This window comes from Dromaius novaehollandiae, chromosome 5 (assembly GCF_036370855.1).
Source record: "Dromaius novaehollandiae isolate bDroNov1 chromosome 5, bDroNov1.hap1, whole genome shotgun sequence".
Lineage (NCBI taxonomy): Eukaryota > Metazoa > Chordata > Aves > Casuariiformes > Dromaiidae > Dromaius > Dromaius novaehollandiae.
The window spans coordinates 52,171,145-52,192,586 of NC_088102.1; the positions used below are offsets into that span (position 1 = coordinate 52,171,145).

General features: G+C 37.6%; 1 protein-coding gene across 3 annotated transcripts in view; it reads right to left on the reverse strand.

Moving 5' to 3' along the window:
• Positions 1–3,263: 3,263 nt before the first annotated feature.
• The window catches only part of PPFIA1 (PTPRF interacting protein alpha 1), a 67,006-nt gene continuing 48,827 nt past the window's right edge, over positions 3,264–21,442 (reverse strand). The window contains exons 20-30 of one of the 3 annotated variants that reach the window (XM_064512815.1): positions 17,021–17,102; positions 16,728–16,928; positions 15,792–15,854; positions 15,244–15,270; positions 13,925–14,100; positions 13,732–13,829; positions 11,809–11,984; positions 11,171–11,239; positions 7,609–7,774; positions 6,769–6,839; positions 3,264–5,405 (exon numbers count right to left, since the gene is read on the reverse strand). In XM_064512815.1, coding sequence (XP_064368885.1) covers positions 6,781–6,839; positions 7,609–7,774; positions 11,171–11,239; positions 11,809–11,984; positions 13,732–13,829; positions 13,925–14,100; positions 15,244–15,270; positions 15,792–15,854; positions 16,728–16,928; positions 17,021–17,102 — 1,117 coding nt within the window. In that variant the 3' untranslated portion in view covers positions 3,264–5,405; positions 6,769–6,780. The remainder of the gene's footprint in view (positions 5,406–6,768; positions 6,840–7,608; positions 7,775–11,170; positions 11,240–11,808; positions 11,985–13,731; positions 13,830–13,924; positions 14,101–15,243; positions 15,271–15,791; positions 15,855–16,727; positions 16,929–17,020; positions 17,103–21,442) is intronic. The other 2 variants (XM_064512816.1, XM_064512818.1) reach the window with 2 other exon arrangements.

Genomic DNA, 21,442 nt, shown 5'->3' on the forward strand with positions numbered 1-21,442 from the left:
ACTGCAAGAGCTGACTCACACGTATATACGCACACGGTTGCTCTATCTGTCAAGTCGTGTGAAATACAACCTTTTTTTCCAAGTCCGTAGTTCGGCACTCATGCAGTACTCATTCAGCTTTGTGCACGCAGTTGTGCTGGGGCGTTTAAAAAACAATAGCTACATCTGTAAGTCTGGATTTCTTTGCTTCCTCCTCAGACTCTTAAAAACAATAATGAAGGAAGGAGAATTCTCACCCCTCTAAAATACAAACCAAAATCCTTGTCAGGAGACCACGCTCTTTCCTAAATTATACAGAAAACCATCGATATTTTTCCATGTCTCAAACCTGCATTTTATGGACTGAATTATGAAAAGGAGGAAGGCAATGCAGCAGCAATCCTCAAACAAGTTCTCTGATTTCAGGCCGAGAGCTGGCGTGGATACGCCACATTTCCTCAGGAGCCTGCTATTCAACGTCCCCTTCAAAGCAGAACGTGGAGAAATATGATCTATTTATGAGTCACTGACTCACATGGTCACATATCTGAAGGAAAAAGAAAACGCTACAGTTCGAACCCATGGAGGCTAAATATGTACTTCAGATCTATCTGGCCGGCTCTCCTCTTCACCCCCATAATGAATAATCGGCGGCCACAGCATCTCGGGCAGCGCTTTTAGTGACACTGCCAGGAATTCCCCTCTTTCTGCGGGAATGCGGGCAAACTCCCCGAGCAAGGGCGGACGCCGATCCGGCCCCAGAGCGACACCACACGCAGGCGGCACGGGGTACCCCCGGCATCTGCGCCCAGGCCGCTTCGTGTGCGCGGCCGGCTCCCCGCCTGCCCTGCCCTGCCCTGCCCTGCGGCGCCCGCGGAGGCAACGGGGGGCTTAAAAAAACAGATTTTTTTTTCGCTTCTTCCAAGTTACTCGCTCTGAACCTTTCAACTACAAACAGTCTGGAGCGTTAGAAAAGAAAAAAAAGGGAAAACAAGTCACGCAAGCCTCGCACCGTCTCCTCCGACGAGGACGGATGCGCCGGCGCCGGCCCCGCTCGCTGCTGCGCGGCGCCGTCGCGGCCCCGGCCCCAGCGCTCCCCGCCCGCCGCCGCCAGCCCCGGCCCCAGCAAAGCAGCCGCCGCCCGGGGAGCCCGCCCGGCCCCGGCCGCGGCCGCGGCCCCGGCCCCGCCGGGTGAGGCCCGCGGCGCTCACGTTGGTGCCCGCCGGCGGCTGCGGCCGCCGCTGCCCTCGCTGCCGCGGTGCTTCCCGGCCGGGCGGCGGAGGCTGCTGCAATTTCCGCTTCTCCCGAGCTCCCACTTCCTCTTCCCGCACCGCGGGGCGGCTCCAGGTGGAGCGAGCGGCTGACGCGGCCCCGAGTCACGCAGGCGGGGGAAAGGCCGGAGGGCCCGGTCCCCCCCTCCCAAAAGCACTGCTGGAAACGCAGCCGCGGGCGGGGGAGAGGACAGGGGAGGGGAGCTGCCGGGAGCTTCAGCAGGGCTACGTTTAATGGTGTATCGGTTTGAATAAACCCTCTTTTAAAATACTCGCTTTACACCCTCTCCTGGTGGAAGCTGCAGTTAGGACGATTTGGGGGGTGGGGTGGGGGTTGCCGCACCCGGCAATTAACTGCTCACCAAGTATCTGAAGGAAACAGACGCTAACAAACACTAGCTTTAAAACCAAAAGTCACATCTCGCATTGGTGACGTACTGTCTCAGCTATTTACCCACTGTTTACACTCGTTGGAGGAGGGAAATAAATATATATCATTCCTTCCCTGTCTGCTTATGTGTTTTTCTATTGGAGATATCTCCAACTCTAATAATTAAAAAAACCACCTCCCGATGAACACAGCTTCACAAGTTTTGGCATTGGTAAGTCATACTTTTGCTTCCAAATCTTAGTGGGACAGCTACTTCCAGCCAACACAAACAACATATAGTGGATTCACAGTGTAAACAGACTAAGATTTTGCTATACTTAACATAGCTAAATAATTAAATTATTAATAATTAAAAAATTCTAAAGTGGGCTAAGTAGAACTTACACCTGAAAATGCATCTCCTAGAGCAGGAGACAGGCTCAGAGAACCTGGATTCTTGGGATTGCTCCTGGCTCTGCTGCTGTCCTGTTCTGGAGAGAGCGCATCTGAGCTCCTGTTCACAGTAAAAAAGCCAGCCACTTTTCACCTATTCATTCCTACGTGCCATAAAGCCACAAACTTGCTACCTAAATTAGACTGCAATTGTTATTTATTTGCCAAAATGATTTCAAGCATTAGCAAAAAAAGATTCAAAAATTTAGAATATTGTAATTTAAACAGTGCACCAAGACTAATACTTTATCAAAATTATCCTGAAAATGGTATTATAAAATAAGTGAAAAACACTGTCCCCTCAGAGAGGCACTCTTAGTTTGAACAGAAATACCACCCCCCAACTAACTCTTGAAATATAACATTGTAAGTGTTAATTTTTATTTAACTGGAAATGAATTTTGTTTCCCCCAATCTTAGCCTACATAGTTCCAACAAAAGTTCTGCCAGTTTGCTGGGAAGGTGCATCTGAACTGCTTCCTATGCTCTCTACTTAAAGAATTTTTAGCATGATAAATGACTACTGTCTGTAAGACACCGTAAAAGCAACTTCTTGTCTTTTCATTCCACATAGTTTCAAAAGGAAAAACATGAAATAAAGTTATAACATCTGTTGAGAGAGATTGCTCTGGCCTCTAAACATGCAAAAACTGGAAGTTTTTTCAGATAATTGTCATCTCCTTATGACAGTTAAAAAGGGTTCTCAACTTTTTAAAGAAATAATTTTTATAGCAATCTTTCCAATTGAAGTCCTTAAAGACTTCTGACATTTTAAAGACAACTATATATAATCAAGCTTTACTTAAAAAGAGTACTGTAACGTGCCTATGTGTCTTTTGTACATGTACTTACATGTTTTCCTTTCCAGGGGATTTTTCATTAAAATTGACCAGAAGTGTTTTTCTCGATTTCTCGGGGATAGCTATGCTGCATAACTCAGAAGGATGTCAACACACAGTTTTGCCAGTTTGTGTTAGCTTTTTCTGTTTCACACATTTATTCCAGCTCTTTTGTTGATTCCATTGTTCTGTAACAGTTAGGATTCTACAGCCTTAAAATAATCACTGTATTTGCTTTTCACAGGCATTGTTTTTACTTCCAACAATACATGACTTCGTACATCTATTGCATCAGTAAGCAGAAAAAGTATATGATTTTTTTTAAACAGTGAAGTTTAACAGTGAGTCAGATTTCCTTCTGCACTTTCATTTTATTTTTTTCTAGAAAGGTTCTCTGAAATTATAAAAGAAACCACAAATTATTAGATAGCAGTTCATATAGACAAGCTAGACAGAAACAGAGATGTAGTACAGAACAGTGTTTAAAGCATCTGTCGCAATAGTTCTCCATTCCATACATTCCACATCCTGCTGTTGATCTAGAGGACGTGATGAAATATGCTTCACTACTGCTTCTGTTATTCTGTAAGCTTTTCCTTCAGTCTTCTCTTCTACACAAGAAATGGTTTAAAATGTATTTAAACTGAAATAAACAGCCCTATTGTGACCAAATTTTGTATTTGTTCCCTAGACTCCGAATGTTTCTCCCCACAAATATCACTACTGTCATAGCCTCATTTCATTAACAAAGCAACTGTTGCTGCTACATACAAGAGCACTTCAATCTTCATCACATGTGGACCAGAAAACAGTGAAGTTGTGTGTTAAAAGATGTAAACCATAGCTATAACTACCAGTAGAAGTAGGCAATATAGCAGTTATTTTATGAAATTGTTTTCAAAACTGATGATACATGTGAACTCAATTCTCAAGAAAATGTCATATCTAATGTAACATTCTTCTACTGAAGAGGAGAAAAACCATCATTTGAAACAAGATCTACAGGGCAGCAATCAATCATTAAGATGCTTTATTGACAGTCTCCACTCACCGCAAAAATACCTGCCTGTATACAATTAGATCTTAGCTTTTCAATAGTGTTTTATTGGCAGTGGAAAATGCATCAGTACTTTATTGAAAGAAAGCAATAAATAATACTGTGATAAAAATAGTTCAAAAGTACTTAGACTGTACATATTGTTACATAATCTGAAAATACACAAAAGATTAATAGAAAAACAGAACAGTAACAATTAATTTCAGTTTTACAAGCAAGTTAAAAGTGGAAAACAAAATAAGAAAAGACATGCTATATATATTGTTGCATAATAAATAATGCACCATGATCTGAATAGATTTCTTGCTGGCTTTTTAATATGCCATTTACAAGTGTTGAATACATTTTTCTACTCACACAGTCCAAAATGGCTACAACCATCAAAACTGAAGTCCAGACAACTCTTTAGAACAAGCTTACAAAACACAAAAAGATGACTTACATAAGAAAAGTAAGGCCTTTATTAGAAGTTGCACTGCTTTTGTTTTCAGCATATTGTACCTTCATCTTTCACTATACATTTGACATGATACTGCAGTGCTTCATGATTGGTCCATTAAAACTAGTTTTACCCTTTCCACAAGGGTTTTCAATCAAAAAGATCTAGGACAAAAACTCTCTCTGTGGCCTGTGGATTACTATCAGGAATTATTATGAAGTCCATCTTCCTCAATTAAGGAAAAACATTTCTTAGTTTATGGCTTGTTTTCAGTCACTGTGAAGATATGCTATACAAATACAGCTAAGACAGAGTTATGACCGAGTCAGTCATTTCTACAACATGTTCCATAGTGTTCTAGTTTTTCCCAGCTTTTAAAGCAAGTTATATTTTAAATAAAGACAAATCCCCACTACTTCACAAATCCTCTTTGTGGAAAGGTACAGTTCTGAAAAGAAGAACAATCATGTACCATACCTTCTACAACCACATATGCTTATCTGAAAAAAATGCTGGACTTATTTTTAAGATCTAGCTAACATTTCCAAAAGACAAAATATATACTGCTTGGTGTCACGATACTTTTACAAAGGTATGAAAATCCTTTTCACCTTCCGTTTCATTATTAAAAAACAATGATAATTACAGTAACTGCATAATTTACAAAAACCCTATATTACTTATAGGGACATATACATACAAGCATTACAGTACATTCAGTTGGAAAGACTAAAATTAGAATAAAAACCAGCAATGATTTGTTTTGTAGACCGAATACAAACAGAAAAAGTAACTAACTATATAAATGAGAAGTCACATAAATATAAGAAACATTTAGATTCTAAAATATTTTCTCTATAGTACTCATGAATTTATTTGCTAATTAAAAACTCTGTAATAAAATATCTCAAAGTGTCCATTTAACAAGTATTAACAGATTAAAAGTTCCAAATGTTCCAAAATGCTGCATATCACCGGTAGAAATAGTGTGGGTAAACTGTAGAAAAACAAAAAGACAAAAACCCCACCTATTAACAGGTTTTTTTAAAAGCACTTCCTAAAAAAACAGCTCAGTATTGTAGCAGTCATGCATCAAATTATTGCCATGCCTGATGTATACAATTTTACTGCCTTCTAGAGTTTTCTGTTGCAATGTAAAGTCACTTCCTAGAGATTGACTTTTATCCTAGGTGATCTGGCTATAAAAAAGATTCTGAAGCAATGAGAAGAATTCATGGGGGAAAAAAGACAACTTAAAACTTCACTTTCTTAAGACTAAAATCATTTTTTAAAATATCCTCTGAGTTTATAAAGTGACTGAGCCACATAATCTAAGTTGCTCTGTGCAGGAAATTCCCTTCTCAACATTTTATACATGAGACCTCTTTAGAAAACATTCCGAATTTGAAGAAAAGAGAGGTGATAGTTCAGTTAGTAGGGATGTTACTGGTGAAAAGAAAAAAAAGTGTAAGCAGAAGAGGCAGGCAATTTATAGCCCACAGAAGAACCTGTTATTAAGAGGAAGAGATTCTGTGCTTACCATGAAACCAGTATTTCCACTGGACTTTTATATCCAGTATAGTCAAAAGTTTTAGTTTCCAGGCTTGTGTTTGCAAATTAAGAGAAAAAGGCTGCTCCATAAGAAAGCACAGCAAAGACTGCTAAGGAAAATCAGTCCAAGTCCTGGAGTAAGATAGGGCTATACGTATCTTTAACACAAAATGCATTTATTCCAGCTAAACACACCTATTTTATCAAGCTGCCTTTTAGTGTCAGCAGCGCTAACAGCTACCCAAACTTAGACTGCTGGTAGCTAAATCCAACCAGACAGCCAAAGCAATCACAGTGGTACGAAGTATCCAAGAACTGGAAAACCATGCAATTATCCCTTAACAACTGAAGTTCAGAAGTATATTGTAGTGGGATAACTTCAACCAAGGAAAGAATCTGAAAGACGAATATTCTGAACTGCAATGCCACACACCAGGTTATCTTCTCTCCTCCATATTCCTAATTTAATTCCTTTCCCTCCTCCCCCCTTTCACTAGTTGTTCAATTCCAACCTTTGATTTCAACAATCTCTGCATAGCTGTTTAGCCCTGGCCCTTTTTCTTGTTGTTTGCGGGGAGAAAGAAAGAAAAAAGAAAAGAAAAGAAAAGAAAAGAAAAAGATATTTGCAAAACTAAATATTTAAATGCTGGTAGACTTTATCATAGGAAATAAGCTCTGGATTTTTAATATAACAATCTAGCCTGCAAATTTGAAAGGGTTTGTAAGTGTATAAATTCACTGTATTAAAACACTTGAAGTTTTATTTATGAAATAACCGCTTTACTATTATACCTATCAACTGTACTCACCAGGAGAAGGCTTTAACAGGAGTACGTCCTTACTGTAGCAGAATCCAATCTTTGTGTTCCTGATACACTGCCTATTTCATGAAGCACGGGAAGACATGCAGAACACAGCATGCATGTTAGTTTTCAAAAAACATCACAGCAATGTGATTACAGCTATTGTATTCAGTCAACTCTAAGGTTGTAAGTTAGATAAGCACCATTTATTGTACAGTTTATACGTACACCAATTCCAGTTTCATTGGCTAACAAAAAGAACGCCTAAAAATGTATATGCCAACTAGCACACTGCCAATGGCAAAGAATTTCTATAAATAAATATTTTTCTATTTTATGTCATTTTCTTTTATGACAATTATCATAGTTAAAGAAAACATTTTACATAAAGACTACTTATTTTAATCTTTGTAATTCATCACATTAAGAATTCTGGAAAAGGGAGTTTATTCAGATCATTCCTTGAATGTATTTTATTGCGTTTCAGAAGTGGGACTTGCATGAGACACGCACTTCTAATTAGGAGTAATTAGACCAACGCATGTCTGTTTCTAAGATAAAAGTGTTATTAAAAGACTTGTACTGAAATGTAACTTTATTTACCTACTGTAATATAAATTTATTTCTACATATAATTCTCATTTAGCTATTTGAAGGACATAAAAAGCCTCTGTACCCAGTACAACTTTCTGAAATTAAATCACTCTATGGTTAAATACAGTGTTATATGCACAACCATGCATAAGGCAGATGCTTTTATGCAGCAAAAGAGGTAATTTGAACTTAATTCCCTTGTAATCTCAAGCAAAAAAGTGCATCATGCTTAAAATAATACAAAAGCAATACCATCAATTTGCATCTTCTTTGGCTGCATAGAGGGTGAAGACATTGAGGTTGTAACTCTGAAATTTGCAGGGAGAGTCTCTGCTGAGCCAGCAGCTAAACCTCTTATGTCCTTTGGTCTAAACTTCTTCCTCCACGAAGGTGCTCGCCTAAAGCTCTTATCATCATCCTGTTATATTGATAAACATCATTAGCAATTCTGAAATGTAGGATTATTACTGACATTAAAAGGATTACTGAGAATCTTTAGTTAACTAAATATAACAACACTGTAAGACTTAATTTTCAGAACAGCTCAGCTTCAATAGCAGCAGAGGTCTCGTTTCCAATAGTCTGCATTCATTTGCTACAATGGAGGCTCTTCAGCTCAGTAACTATCGAAATCCATGTGCTTGGCACATCTAGAAAAAAGGTATCACAATACCCACTTACTCTGACTGAAATCAGTATATATTTTTACTTGATTTGCATTAACAAGTGTTGTATCACTCACTTATTCTTCGGTGACAGGAGGAATGGAGTAGATCATAAAAGGTGCTTTGGAAACACTAACATTTGGAGGCTTATTTTGAACGATCCTTTTTAACCTTAAATTGTCTTACACAAATGATACAGTGTTCTCCCATTGTACAAATTACAGGAAATGATAGTGAGAAAAAAAATTTAAAAGAAAAAAGCTTTATTGCTATGTACTGTTTTGTTTAAGCACTTTGAAAAACAACTTGTAATTACTCAGGTACATTTTCCTCCAATAATACATTTGCATCTTTAAAGTAATATTCCACTTTAGAAATACAGCACTGCACTTATTAAATAGAACAGTTTCAGCCCTGCTTCCAAAAATACCATGTGGAATGAAAGTATTTTATGTCAATGCACAAATATGCATTGTGCATCTAGGTTTACCAACTCTGCCTTTAAAATCAGTTCAATCATTTGAATGTTAAAATATACCCTCTTTCAGAACTGAAGTTAGCTCTAAGTGTCTGGATTATTTGCAAAGATCTTCATGATCAACAACTGTCCTGTGCAGTTCGTAAAAGCTAGAACAGAGCAGAAATGCCATTCCCTAAAAGCTTTCTCTTGCAATGAGAAGTCATTAAGGAAAAATACTTTAGAAGACTATCAAGCTACTTTCTGGTGATGTTATTAAAACCGTAGTATAGATGCATACTGAGAATGGAACTGTCAGGATGTGCCACAAAAGGGCTGCAACAAGTCCATTAGGCAAAAGATCAGTGCAAAACAAAGCCAAGCCTGTCATAGCAGCCTGCTTTCTCAACTTACTGCTGTATGCTTCATCTCACTGACCCAACAGTCTAAACCAGTACTTTCACCCTTCCCCAGCCCTCTTCCTTATATCTGCACAAACATTTCTACAGATAACCAGACCAGGGAACTAATCCATGACAACCATGCTGCTTTTCTGCCACGTTACTTTTATCCTGGATCGGTTCCTCCAATGCTGTGCGACATGCTACTGCACATATGCTCATTAGCACAAAAGAGGTAGTCCAGAGTTAGGACTCTCCTGTGAAGTACCACCACCTTGAAACTGTTCATGGAATCAGAGCACAGAGCAGTGCAAAGCTTAAAGATGCAACTCTCCCTCCCTTATGCTGTGAGTTCATGGGCACTACACAATCTCAGTGTTTGTTAGAGTTTATACTCATTACATTTTAATGAAGTTTGCATACTCTAAGAACAGAAGTTACTTTGTCTGACCCAAGTCACTTTGATGTGCAATTATTTCTGGTGGTCATCCTATATCAATACTACTCAGATATTAACTATATAAACTGGAGTTAGTTATAATTTAAATAATTCCCACAGCAAGAATATGCATCTTGCATTTCCCTCGCAAAACAGCATTAGTAACACTGATACTGCCAAAACATGAACTTAAGTCAAATCTGACAGGTATGCATCTTATTCTGTTAGAAAAGTACACATCTCCAGAAAATTAGGCAATTGCACTAACAATTATATCTCAGGCTACAAACAGTACTGTAAATAAACAGCATATTTTAAGGATAAAGCTGCAGAAATGTTATTTTAATCAAGGCAAAAGTGCAGAGCATATTTGCCAAATGAAAACCAGCACGACTAAAACTAAGAAAAACAGTAAGATGAGGTAATTAGATATCAAAAAAGGACAGAACATCAGCACTGACTTATGACAAAAAAAGTGATATTGAGAGCAGTATTAAAAAAGATAGAGCTTCTACTTTAAGCAGTCGGTCAAATTTTCATTCCCACTACAGCCAGGGGAAAAAATAAGCAATATGCAATCTTTAACTATTATGCATTTTAGTTAAAAGACTTCAAGGTTTTCTTGGGAAAGTTAAACAGACCTGACTGCTGTAGTGTCCTTTCAGAACTATAAAGGCTAAAAAAGTAAAACAGAAATGAAACTCCTCTACAAACAGCCCTTATGGAAGTTGCCAGTGTTCCTCTCCTAATTTGTTGGCTAGTCTGTGTCTGAAGTCTTTTGTATCATTTCATGGATTTCTCTGCTTAAACTATTCAAAATGCCCTATTCACTGAACACCATGTTTCTCTTAAGAGTGTTCAGAAACCATTGCTCAACAATAATCTGAAGGATCTAAAAGGATGATTTCTTCTACACATTTTCATAAAAACACTTTATGTATTGAGTAATATGACAACATGTTTCCCCACACCCCCAGCACTGTGTTCGTCTCTGTGTGAACACCTCTTCAACCAGTTTGCTGCTCTAGAAGGTCCTCCTCCTCATAATACATCACTATCGCTAGAAAACTGATTGCAGGAGGTATCACGCCTGAATCCACGTGTTTCCAAATGACTTGTGCCAGCTGAATCAATAATTAAACGTGCTTAATGCACCCTTTTCCTGTGATTTATCAATTTTTCATTTAACAATTCCTGTAAGCTTTTTATCTGCATTTTTCTGACAACTGCAAATGTTTCTTTTTACTGAAAACAAATACAAGTAATGACATTGTAATGGTAGCTTTAAAAAAAAATTCAGAACACTAAGCAGCAATGCTCACAGTTTTCCTTAAGAACTGTTTTCTTGCAGTAGGTTTGAAGAATGTGTTTTATTCATAAAGTAGGAGAATCGAGATTTTATTTTTCTATTAAAACTACATTATGAATAAATTAGGAACAGCTTTCTTGAAATACACAAAGTTATTTGAAATACTGCTTCTTAGGACAAAGGTTTGAAATGTACTATACAGCACCTTTCTATACTGTATCTTGTTCATCTGCAACACTGGTCACTGATTTTCCTCACATTTCAGATGGAAAAATATGATTCAGACAAAAGCACTATTACTAGACATTAAGCATGCAAGCTATAGAAACAAACTTTCAGAGCACCTCATATCTCCATATTGAAGATTATCTTACTAAATGAACACACAGAATCTGCCATATTCAGGAACTCTCAAAGGCAAAGAATTCCAAGTTAAGATTTCTACTACTAATAGTTTAAAGACTGTCAAGCTAAATTCTTTCACTAAGAGTTCTGATATTGTTCCCATGACTATAAAATGAGTCAACAGCTTGAATAACTTACTTCATCAAGTCTTCTGTCAGTACCCATAGCAAGAAGGTTATTAAATTCCCTCTCCAGAACAGCACGTGCCTAATGTTTACAGTACAAAAGAAAAAGAAATTAATTCCAGAAGTTCAGTGAACCTACAGTAATTTAAGATGTCATATAACCCAAACTGTGTAAGACCTTGTTATCAGATTAATAAAGCATGTATTTAGTACATGAAAAGTTACAACAGTTTAACTTATTAAAAATTTAAGGGAGGCTTAATAGCCCTCCTTTCCCCTTACTTCTGTCATGAAAATGCATAATCTCTGGCTCAAACAATTATTCCAGAATAAAAACTGGCAAATACTAAAAGAAAGATGATCAGTTTTACACTGATCTTGTGAAGAAGGGCTATAAGGAAAGATTAGTTCAAACAGATTTAACAATAAGAACTGTTATTAGCAAGTAGAAAATAGCAAGAAAAGCATAGTTCTGTATTTTCCTCTCACAGGAAAAAATTATTAGGGACAGCTTTCCATTTCTATAGTTTCTACAGTTGGGAATAAAAAGACATGCGCTTACCTAAGAAAAGCTAAAAATAGTCATTCTATTTGTAAACCTTCATAGAGAAAAAAATTATCAACCATAAACTAACTGTAATTCTTGCTTACCTGTGTGTTCTGAGTAGGTATTTGTAATAAAAGAGCTAATGCGTTGTAATCAAACGTTTCATCTAAGGCCACGAGTGCACCATGAACTCCACTCTCTATTAGGTTATTCGCATATTCTTTAAGACCAATGGACAATACCCAACGGATCATTCTGTCATTGCTCCAGACAAGGACATCTATGGAGGAAAAAAAGTCACGTGATTTGAAAAAAGTTACCTGATTTATATAACACAACATTTCTAATCAACCAACCACAACCCTTATTTGAGTGGTTTGCTGGTGTAGGGATCAATTTTCATGTATACACAATTCATTGCAATTACTGTCAAAGAATTTTGTTACTTAACATTTAGGGTTGTATCTAAGCTACCTCTATGTTTTTGATATGCATAAGATGCTCTGGATTTGTAACAGAACCTCATGCTGAGGACTATAAACACTCAGTATTGGATCCCTTCCACACAGTATTTCGTCTTGCATGGTTTTATAAATGAGCACGCGAAAGTGACTGTTCTCGCTGATCTCCTCTCTGCCTACAGAAGGAGGCTTACAATCGCATTAATTGTTATAAGACAAGTACAGCTGGCCATAATATTCATGTAGATGGGGAAGAGAGGGTCTTCCATTTTACACACAGCTACTTAAGGGCTTATCATCTCATTCAAGAGGGACTATATATTTTGGAAAAAAAATTTAGTACTCAAAAAATCCTAATGACAATTTCTCATACGTTTCCTACCGAATGTGAACTGAAGCCTTTAAAAATTACTAGTGTTTATAATCTTACATACCTTTAAGTTCTAACAGTGTTCAGTTTAGTAATACAGACTTATCTTTGGCTTGTGTGTTCATATTACTACAGCTTTCTGCCATCATAAATTTAAAATGGGAACTAAATGTATTTGAATTTTGCTGGAGGGCATTTCATAATGGTTTAAAGATCAACATACTCTTACCTTGTAATTTTTTCAAGGAAAGCCTTATGAAGTGGCATATATCTGTTCAGCCCCAATGTTAGACAAACATTACGTTCTCACTAGTAGTTTTTACACTACTCAGGAACGTCTGTATCACTGAACTGTTAACATGGCCCACAGCACGTTTCTGGCCTGTGTCAACTAGCATTCTTCCCAAACAATTCCCAGGAACAAATCAGGAGTTAAATGTTCCAAGGAGCATTGCCCTATAGGCAATGGATGCAGCCATACCATTTAGGAGGCTAAAAAAAGCTTAACAGACTTGACACAGGCTTGTTTCATACTAGTCAGTTGTGATGCCTGAGAATCTTCCTGAGTACAATTAATTTGCTAGAACAATAGCAAAAAAGCATCACCACAAAAGAGAAGACACAATCTTTCAAGCAAACTGTGTGGACAAGGTAACCCTAAAAATCCAGTCTAAGATGGTAGAGAAGACTTCTGCTATTAGAGAGGGAACAAAACATTTTCTATGGGAAGTTGAAACCAGTGTGAATTCCCTCCCTGCTTTTTCTCCAGTGCCTTCTCTCTTGTTCAATAACCATCATGAATCTAGAAAATACAAATGCTGAAGTCATATGGATATTTTTCATAAAGGGTAGGGTAATAAAAATTACCAGTCATAAGCAACAATAAAATTATTTAGATACAAAGTGAGTATGTCAAAACAGGAAAAACTTTTTCTCAAGTGTTTAGTTCACACTTCAGGGAAGTAAGAGTTTAAAAAGTGTCTCCAGTTGTTGCACACCTCTGCAAGAGTGAATGATTTAATGACGCATTTCACAATTCACTATTCAGAGCCTGCATGCAGATATGTCTCCTGCATTTAAGACTTGTTATTTCATAAATAACTCCTCCCACTAAGCCTTTTTCTTTTTATGATATATTTGAGGCATATCAATGAAAGCAGGTTAGATTTAGACTGATGTCAAGACAAAGCATTAACCTTTAATTTCCTTCTGGCTTTCTTCTCTTTTTCTTTCAAGCTCCTTTCGATCATAGTTCAGTCTTCGTAGGCACATAATTCCACACTGAAAACTGTTTCTATTTAGAACAGAAAGAAAAAAAAAAAAAAGCATTTATAGAAGACAAATGAAACATCTTCTACAAGTCTGGTCTCCAAACTTAACTCTAGTTACCTGTGAAAGCTGTCCACCATTTTAAGTTGTCCGCGGAGATCTTTCTTAGTTAGATGATCCAGCATTCTAGCATCAACGAGACATTCCATGAAGTAACTGCGATACTGAGGGAGTCCCAGACTAGGGAGCCATTCGTTGCCAATCCACTCATGGTTCATATCACCATAGGCTAATGTCTGTTTTTAAAAAGTTAAAGGAATAATCTTATTAAAAAAATATAAAGAGAAAAATAATGTACAGAGAAAAGCTTTTTAAAACAAGAAAACATATTTTAAAGAAAAAGGTAAAACAACGCTTACTGAATGTTTAAGTCTGTAAAAATAAGCAACTCAAAACATTGAGTACTACATCTATGTTTTGAGTCTGGATAGCAAACTGAAAGAGCACATTACTCTTCTAATAAGGTGCCAAGCTTTGATTTTTATAATTGACAATCTGCAAATGAGTATCCAAGAAGTAGTTAATGGGACATAAACAGGTTTAAGCTGGAGGGCAGCCAAGAAACAAGAGGCTTTACTGTTTGAAGATACGGGTCACAGACAAATCTTCAGTTTTGTTTATACCCCTGTAGCAAATACTGAACTATCTCAATATCTGAAAATACAAATAGGATTCATCACCACTTTAAGGGAAAACAATTAGCTAAGGAGGATTACAGAACACTAATGCGTAGAAATCTCCTTAACTATCTAGGCTCGGTATGTATTGTAGCACCCTTATGATGGCGGACAGGTTGAACAGGGACTTTCTGCATATAGCAGATATTTTCTTTGGACCTTTGGCTTCCCAGAGAGTCCATTCCCTCCTCCCTCCCCAACATTCCAGGCTTTATGTCATAAAATTATTTTTAACATTTATTTGATCTACTCTGTTCATACATGGAATGTCACAATGCTCATTAAGAAAGAATAACTTCATTTTGGTGATTCATTAGCTAGAGGACAAATATTTCAGAAAGCTAACAATAAATACTTCTGAATATTCTTCCTCTAATAGTCCTAATATTAAAAAAATTATGTAAAGCTTTTTTGTGATATACTATATAACAAAGGTAGTATTTTTTCCAATTTGTTCATGATACACCAGCTAATCTTGGAAGTGCTAGAAAATACTTAAACATCTAAATACACCTAAATATAACAGTATATCTTCAAACTGTGTATTATATAGACATAAACCTGTAATAGCTTCCTCCTCTCCCAACCGCTAAGACACACTGAAAGTCACTAAAGGAAATAGCTATAAAAGAAAACGGATTCTTTCATGCTGTAATTATGACCATTTACATACACACTATAATATTACATAAAGTTTCCAACCTGAGCCCAGCTTCCCTCCTCATCTTCCTGTTAGGTGGTTAGAAAAGCAAAAGAACACATATGTATTAGTATTTAAGTTTAGTAAGCAGATCAGAGTTAACGATACACTGCAAGGCTCTAAGTCTACTGCATATGAAAAAAATCTAGATAAAGCAAGCATCATGCATTTTAAAAAACACAAGATACTCATTTTTCTAGAAGATGGAAAAATCTCTCTACTGATTAGGTTTTCTGGAAAGAAGAAACTGATGCACAAATAAGTCGATTTGGCTACAAGCATAGTTAATCAAATCAGAGCCCTCTCTTCTACAAATTAGAGGTTTTGTTTAGAGTAATTTCAAGGTTGATTTTTTTCCCCTTCTGGAAAAACTTATCAAGATGCAGGTTACAAGGTTAATAATTAGAAGAAGTCGTAATCTAAAATAAGCTTAAGACATTAATTTTTTTTTTTTTTTTTTTTGAAAAAAGACCAAAGGGCACTTGATTCAAGTGTTTAAAAAGTGGAAAAAGCACTCTAAAGAACAGAAGCAGCAACACCGTAAACTAACCGTTTGTTGTGTGGCTGTAAGATTTTCCATTTCTTCATGTGTTACCCAGACATTTCCCGTAGTCTAACATGACCCCACAGTGAACATCCAATGAAAGGAAAGCAGTAACAAAGAGGAAAGGTTGCAGAACATATAAGCAACTGGTACATATAAGGAGCAGGCATGGGCAAAAGCAATGGTTTCTAGTCTTAAGTACAGGTTATCTATCTAAAATGATGGCATAGAATAAAAGCCTATTAACATGGATCACTTTTCTTCAAAGATATTAGCAAAACTGAATGTGATAAATAGCTTACACTGATGTAATTAACAGACAAACACTTGATTATGCCGTAATCTGAAAAATGCAGTTGTAGCCTAGTACATAATCCCAGAAATCACAACTAGCTTTAGACTGCAGGGTAGACAGATCCATGGTGGGGGAATTCACACTAACTTTGGACAGCTAAATTTGCTGATGTCTCTTTATAGCATACAGAGACAGGTGGGCTCTGAGTTTATGCGATCTCAATCACCATTTGGAGTTAATGGCCTTACATGGATAAAAACTAATGAGCTTCCAACTATTCTACAAATTTCTGTACATACATGTATACTTTTTCTGTATTACAAATTGGGGGGGGCATCAAATAAGGCAAATAATATGTATTCTAAATATTTTAGATTATATTTTTAGATTGCATACTTATACTGATATAAGCTACTCTTTCCCTTAAGAAAAAAGGGTAATTATTCCTTCATTTAATGTCTACGAAAGAAAAAGACATCCTATTTAAATAATCATGTGTTCACCTACAATTTAAAATACATTTCCAGAAATTCTTATTTGAAGCTCAAATCTTTTCAGTTACATACTTATGGCAGAATTTTTGAAAAATTTCTGGAGAAGCTCCTACAGGTTCTAAAGAATGTCTGATGCTGGATCACTTTCCTTACCGTCCTTGAGGTGGGAGGGGCAGACGGACTTGTTAGTGACATGATCTCTTGAATGGCAAGCCTCAGCTTCAATCTGTGCAGAGGATTACTGATTCCAATTTCACGCTGTATTTCTGTATCAGACAAGGCTGACATGATAGCACCGCTTTTCACATTTGCTCGGCAAGCAGCCACATACCAGGCCGGCATCCCTACCCACAGCTGAAACACAAAACAGGAAGTAAGCAGGACACGGAAAACAGTTCTACACCTAAGACCTTGTTTATTTATTTATTTCTAAACAGATCACTCACCTCTAACCACACAACCACAGTAGGCCCATCCCACTGTGCAAAAGGTAATCCTTGTCTTCTGGCTTCCTCAAGCAATTCATGCCTACAATTACAGAAATTGTTATTAAAACAAGGAGAAGCTAATGCAGATATAAGTTGTTAAGCACTGCATTCACATTACTATTTCTTTCCAACCTTTATTTTTCTTCCTTTCTCAGCCTTATAGATGCAATGATGTACCTGCTAAGGCAGAAGGACTACATAGTGATGTAATCTGAACTGGATAGGAAATTTTTAGTGTGACAGAAAAGCTGAATCTTGCTTTTGGAAATGCAAAAGAACTATCTGTCTCTGAAGATGCTACTGATACTCTGACTGACATGGCTACCACACAGCTGAGATGTTTGACTTGGCAGTCAGATCATCAATTGGTGCAATTGTCAGTTCAGGATGTTAGAGTGAACCGAAACAGCCAGTTTTCCTCAACATGCAGATTCAAAACCTGCAGAAATTCAACAGTAGATCAGATCCATGCCTCTACTACCCATCAAAAAGTTGAGGCTGGAAGCTGGGAACAGAAACTGTTTGATTGATGAACTTCAGTCTGCAACAGCAAGTCTGTCAGAGTTTCAGGCACAGCTTTGGACGACTCTTATGTTAAGAGAGCCACACTTCAGCAATTACATTTCGAAACTCAGCTCTGATCTCTTGCGACTACCCCACTTCCTTAGTTATTCTGAAACAGAACAGACTGAAGATTTAATATCAACAATTCAGTTTACAGAAACAATGGCAGCTAAAGAGATCCCTATATGGCTGTCCAAATTGTTCCATATAAAAGGAAAGATAAGCCTACAGATAAAAAGTAGTGTTGCAGGTATAACATGCAAAGTTGTTTAGACATCTCTATGAAAAAAAAGAATGAAATAATCTGAAAACACACATTTAGGCTGGCTACATGACTTTGAAAATTAGGTGTTTATAGTTAAGTCTCTATTCGTTCTCCTCAAAAGTTTATAGAGAAATGAGTTCATCTAAATTGGACAATTTTTTATTGCTTTGTTTTTCTAATTTTTTTTATTTGTGCCTGCAAGTGCAGGATTAAGATAGGCAGCAGTAATACAGATTCAGGATCATATGTTAAATATTTATACTTTTGTTATAATTAAAATGAACAAAATCTCCCTTCCTCCAGAATTGTATTGTTTAATAGTTTTAAGGTTAAAACAAATATTTAGAAGTTAGAGATTTTGCAAAGCTATCACACAACACAGATCTTGAAAAGAGGTTACTGACAGACTAGCAGCCTTCTTTGCTACTACTGCAAAATGGATATGAAATATCCAATTCCTTTTTCTAGACATACCAGCAACATAGGAGCCTCATATGAGATGGATGGATATCTAAATATCAAAAATAATAAATGAAGTCATAAAAATGCTAGCAACTGTTCTGTCAAAAGACAGTACGTCTCCACCTGCATGAGCAATAACTCCTATTACTCCACAAGAACCTCCAATACTTGATCCTAATGAAATACACTACCCAGTGAAAGGAAAAAAGGGAGGAGGAACTGACTGATAGCTGGTTGCAAATAATTGTTCTCATGTATCCATTTTAAGATCCAATAATTAAAGGTGAAATAGGGTTCAGCAATTAGCAGCTCAATAGCTAGATTTCACTAAAACAAAAAACAAACAAAAAGAACAAAAAAAACAAAAAAGACCCTAAAAGCCAATGCTTTTGTACACCTTAAAAATATAGAAGGATTTTTAAATTAAGAATAAAGAATCTATGATAGCAGGAAAATAACTGAACCTATTACATTCAGCCCTCAAATCATTAGGACTAAACGCATTCAGTTTTGATTTTATTTTGTTATTTAAAATTAAAAAAAGGGACAAAATAAAATACTACATTTTAAAATGTCCTTTGGAAAGAACAGAATAAAATGCTTAATATTGTACTTGTTGAAAAGGAATACAATGTTTTTTTCCAAGTAGTTTAACTTCAAAATTGGTGCACTTGTCTTCAGATCAGTACAGTAAGGTGGCTACATAGTGAGGGAAGCCCACTAGAGATGAAGAAGCAGAGATGCCCACAGCCTGATGCTTGACTAGGACTGCCTGATGAGAGCACATGATTTCTCCCCCTGTCAACAGCTTATAAAGCTATCTGAGGTTCTGCAGGTCAGAGAACTGCACTGTAATTCCTGGCAGTTTTATGAGTCTCCCTGAGTCCTTTAAGTTAACTGCAAGCCAGCAGATCATTTGGAGATGAGCAGTAGGTGCAATGCATCAAAAGTTCAAGAAGTTATGATGCAAATTCTAAACTCATGGTGGTATTGCACGCAGAAAACAATTGTGTGGTTGGAAGCAAACATAACAGGATGGAGGCAAACATACAAAACCAGAAACAAACAAAACAGAAGTTTTTATGAGCTAACTTCATGCAGAAATTATTCAGTGGACCCAAAAACGAATGCTTCCATGAGAAGCAGAAAACAGATTGCAGAATTTATTCATAAGCAAAAAAAGACAAAAACCTGAAGTTACACTTGTCAAACTGAAAGCTCAGGACATAGCACAAGCCTAGAACATCCCTCAGTAAGAATTCAAGGGCAGATGCAGTTGGTATCTATGAATGATGTACCATAATGGTTTCTGCCTGCAGCAAAGAGCTTTACTTTGCAAACATCTACCTTCCAACTTCACCAAGAAACTCACTGCATTCCAGCAATACATGATCGGATTATGTACAGATCACAATCATCTTCTAAGCCAAATGGGTAACATAGATGACACACCAATTTAGTTTTACATGCCATCCAATTATGCCAATTGAAAAATAGGTGCAAATTCTATCACCATGAAAATTTTGGGAGAGGAAAAAAAAGCACATTGCAGCAATGTTGGCAGTGTTAACAGATGGTATAAAGCTGCCATTTTGAAAGATAAAAGGAGGCCAAAGAAACAGCTGCCTACTGCCAAAGTAGGTGACAAAACCAAGAGATGGATGTTCACAGACTTAATGAAGAATTGGCTGAACATCATTTGGAATGGGAGATCAAATGTGCTGCTGGAAGAGAGAAAAGCTTGTCATTACATGCATTCAAAAGGCCTCTAACACCAGCAGTGAAGAATAGCAAAGAACTTGTGGTGTTATATGAAGAGAAATGCTGTCACAACTGCCTGTGCTTGATGTAGTAGTGAACAAGCAAGTCCTTTAAAGGCCATCTGAAGTCTTAGAGTAGCTCTTGACAGGCAACCATACTCTAACCCTGTGGAGGACTGGCTTGAGGGCAGAGGTCATGTGAAGATTGAACAACTAAAGGAAGCAGAACTAAGTGCATATCGCACACAGTTGATGTGAGCCAAGTCCCGTATGAGAGTAAAAACAGCTAGAGCCAAGGACACATTGTCCTTGGCTCCAAGGTGTTATCAATGATTAGTCCTGGGAACTTGCGGGTGATGTAATGCAGAAGTTGCTGGGTAAACCAAATTGCTGTTACCAATAAGGAGCTCAGCTTTTGCAATATGTATGAGCCTGATTAGTCCTATGCTATATAAAGAAAGACCACACCTAATAAAGTTGAAGTACACTGATCACTCATATTGAGCGTCTGGGTCTTCCCTCCGTCGGCTCCTCCCGTGCAAGTTTCCAACAAATGGCGCCCGAACAGGGACCCTGCCGGTCAGGGACTCGGTGATTAAAAACTCAGGAGTCGACAGAGTGCTAGAGACAGCTGGTCCTGCTGTGCTAAAGGCGACGTGACACAAAAGGGGGTCTACGTGCCAGAGTTACAGAGGAGGTGGAGAGGACACAAACAAAGGGGGTCCGTGCCCAGGACGAGACGGGGTCCTGCCAGAAAGTCTCGCCGCAGGTCTTGCAAAGGTTGCAACGGTAAGTGAGTAACCACGGCGCGACAAGCGGCTTATTATTTATTAAGATGCTTTTTAGAAAAGCGAGGTACTCAAGGAATAGAATGTTATAAGGAACTCCCAGGGCTATTAGCTTACGGAGTGGCTAAGGGGTGTTTTGTTAACCCAGATACCATGTTCGAACAAACTGAATGGAAAAAATTTGGGGACAAGTTGTTTGATGAAGTAATAAGTGACAACAAGACAGCAAAAAGGCTGATGAAGCCATGGAGGGCAGTTACTAATGCTCTCGCACCTCAAAAAAAAAAAAAAAAAAAAAAAAAAAAAAAAAAAAAAAAAAAAAAAGAAAGTAACTGCCGCGGAGCATTTGGGAAGCCCTGATGGGTTCAAGGAACCCCCGCATGCAGAGGTGTCCCCTGTGTCCCCATACCCATCGCCCCCCTCGATCCGAACCTTTAATATTGCCCAGGGAGGGTCTGGGAACACAGGCCTGCCAAAAGGAGCAACATTGACCATGCGGCAGATCCCCCCCTCCTCCCTCAGCGCCTCCCCCCTCTCTCCC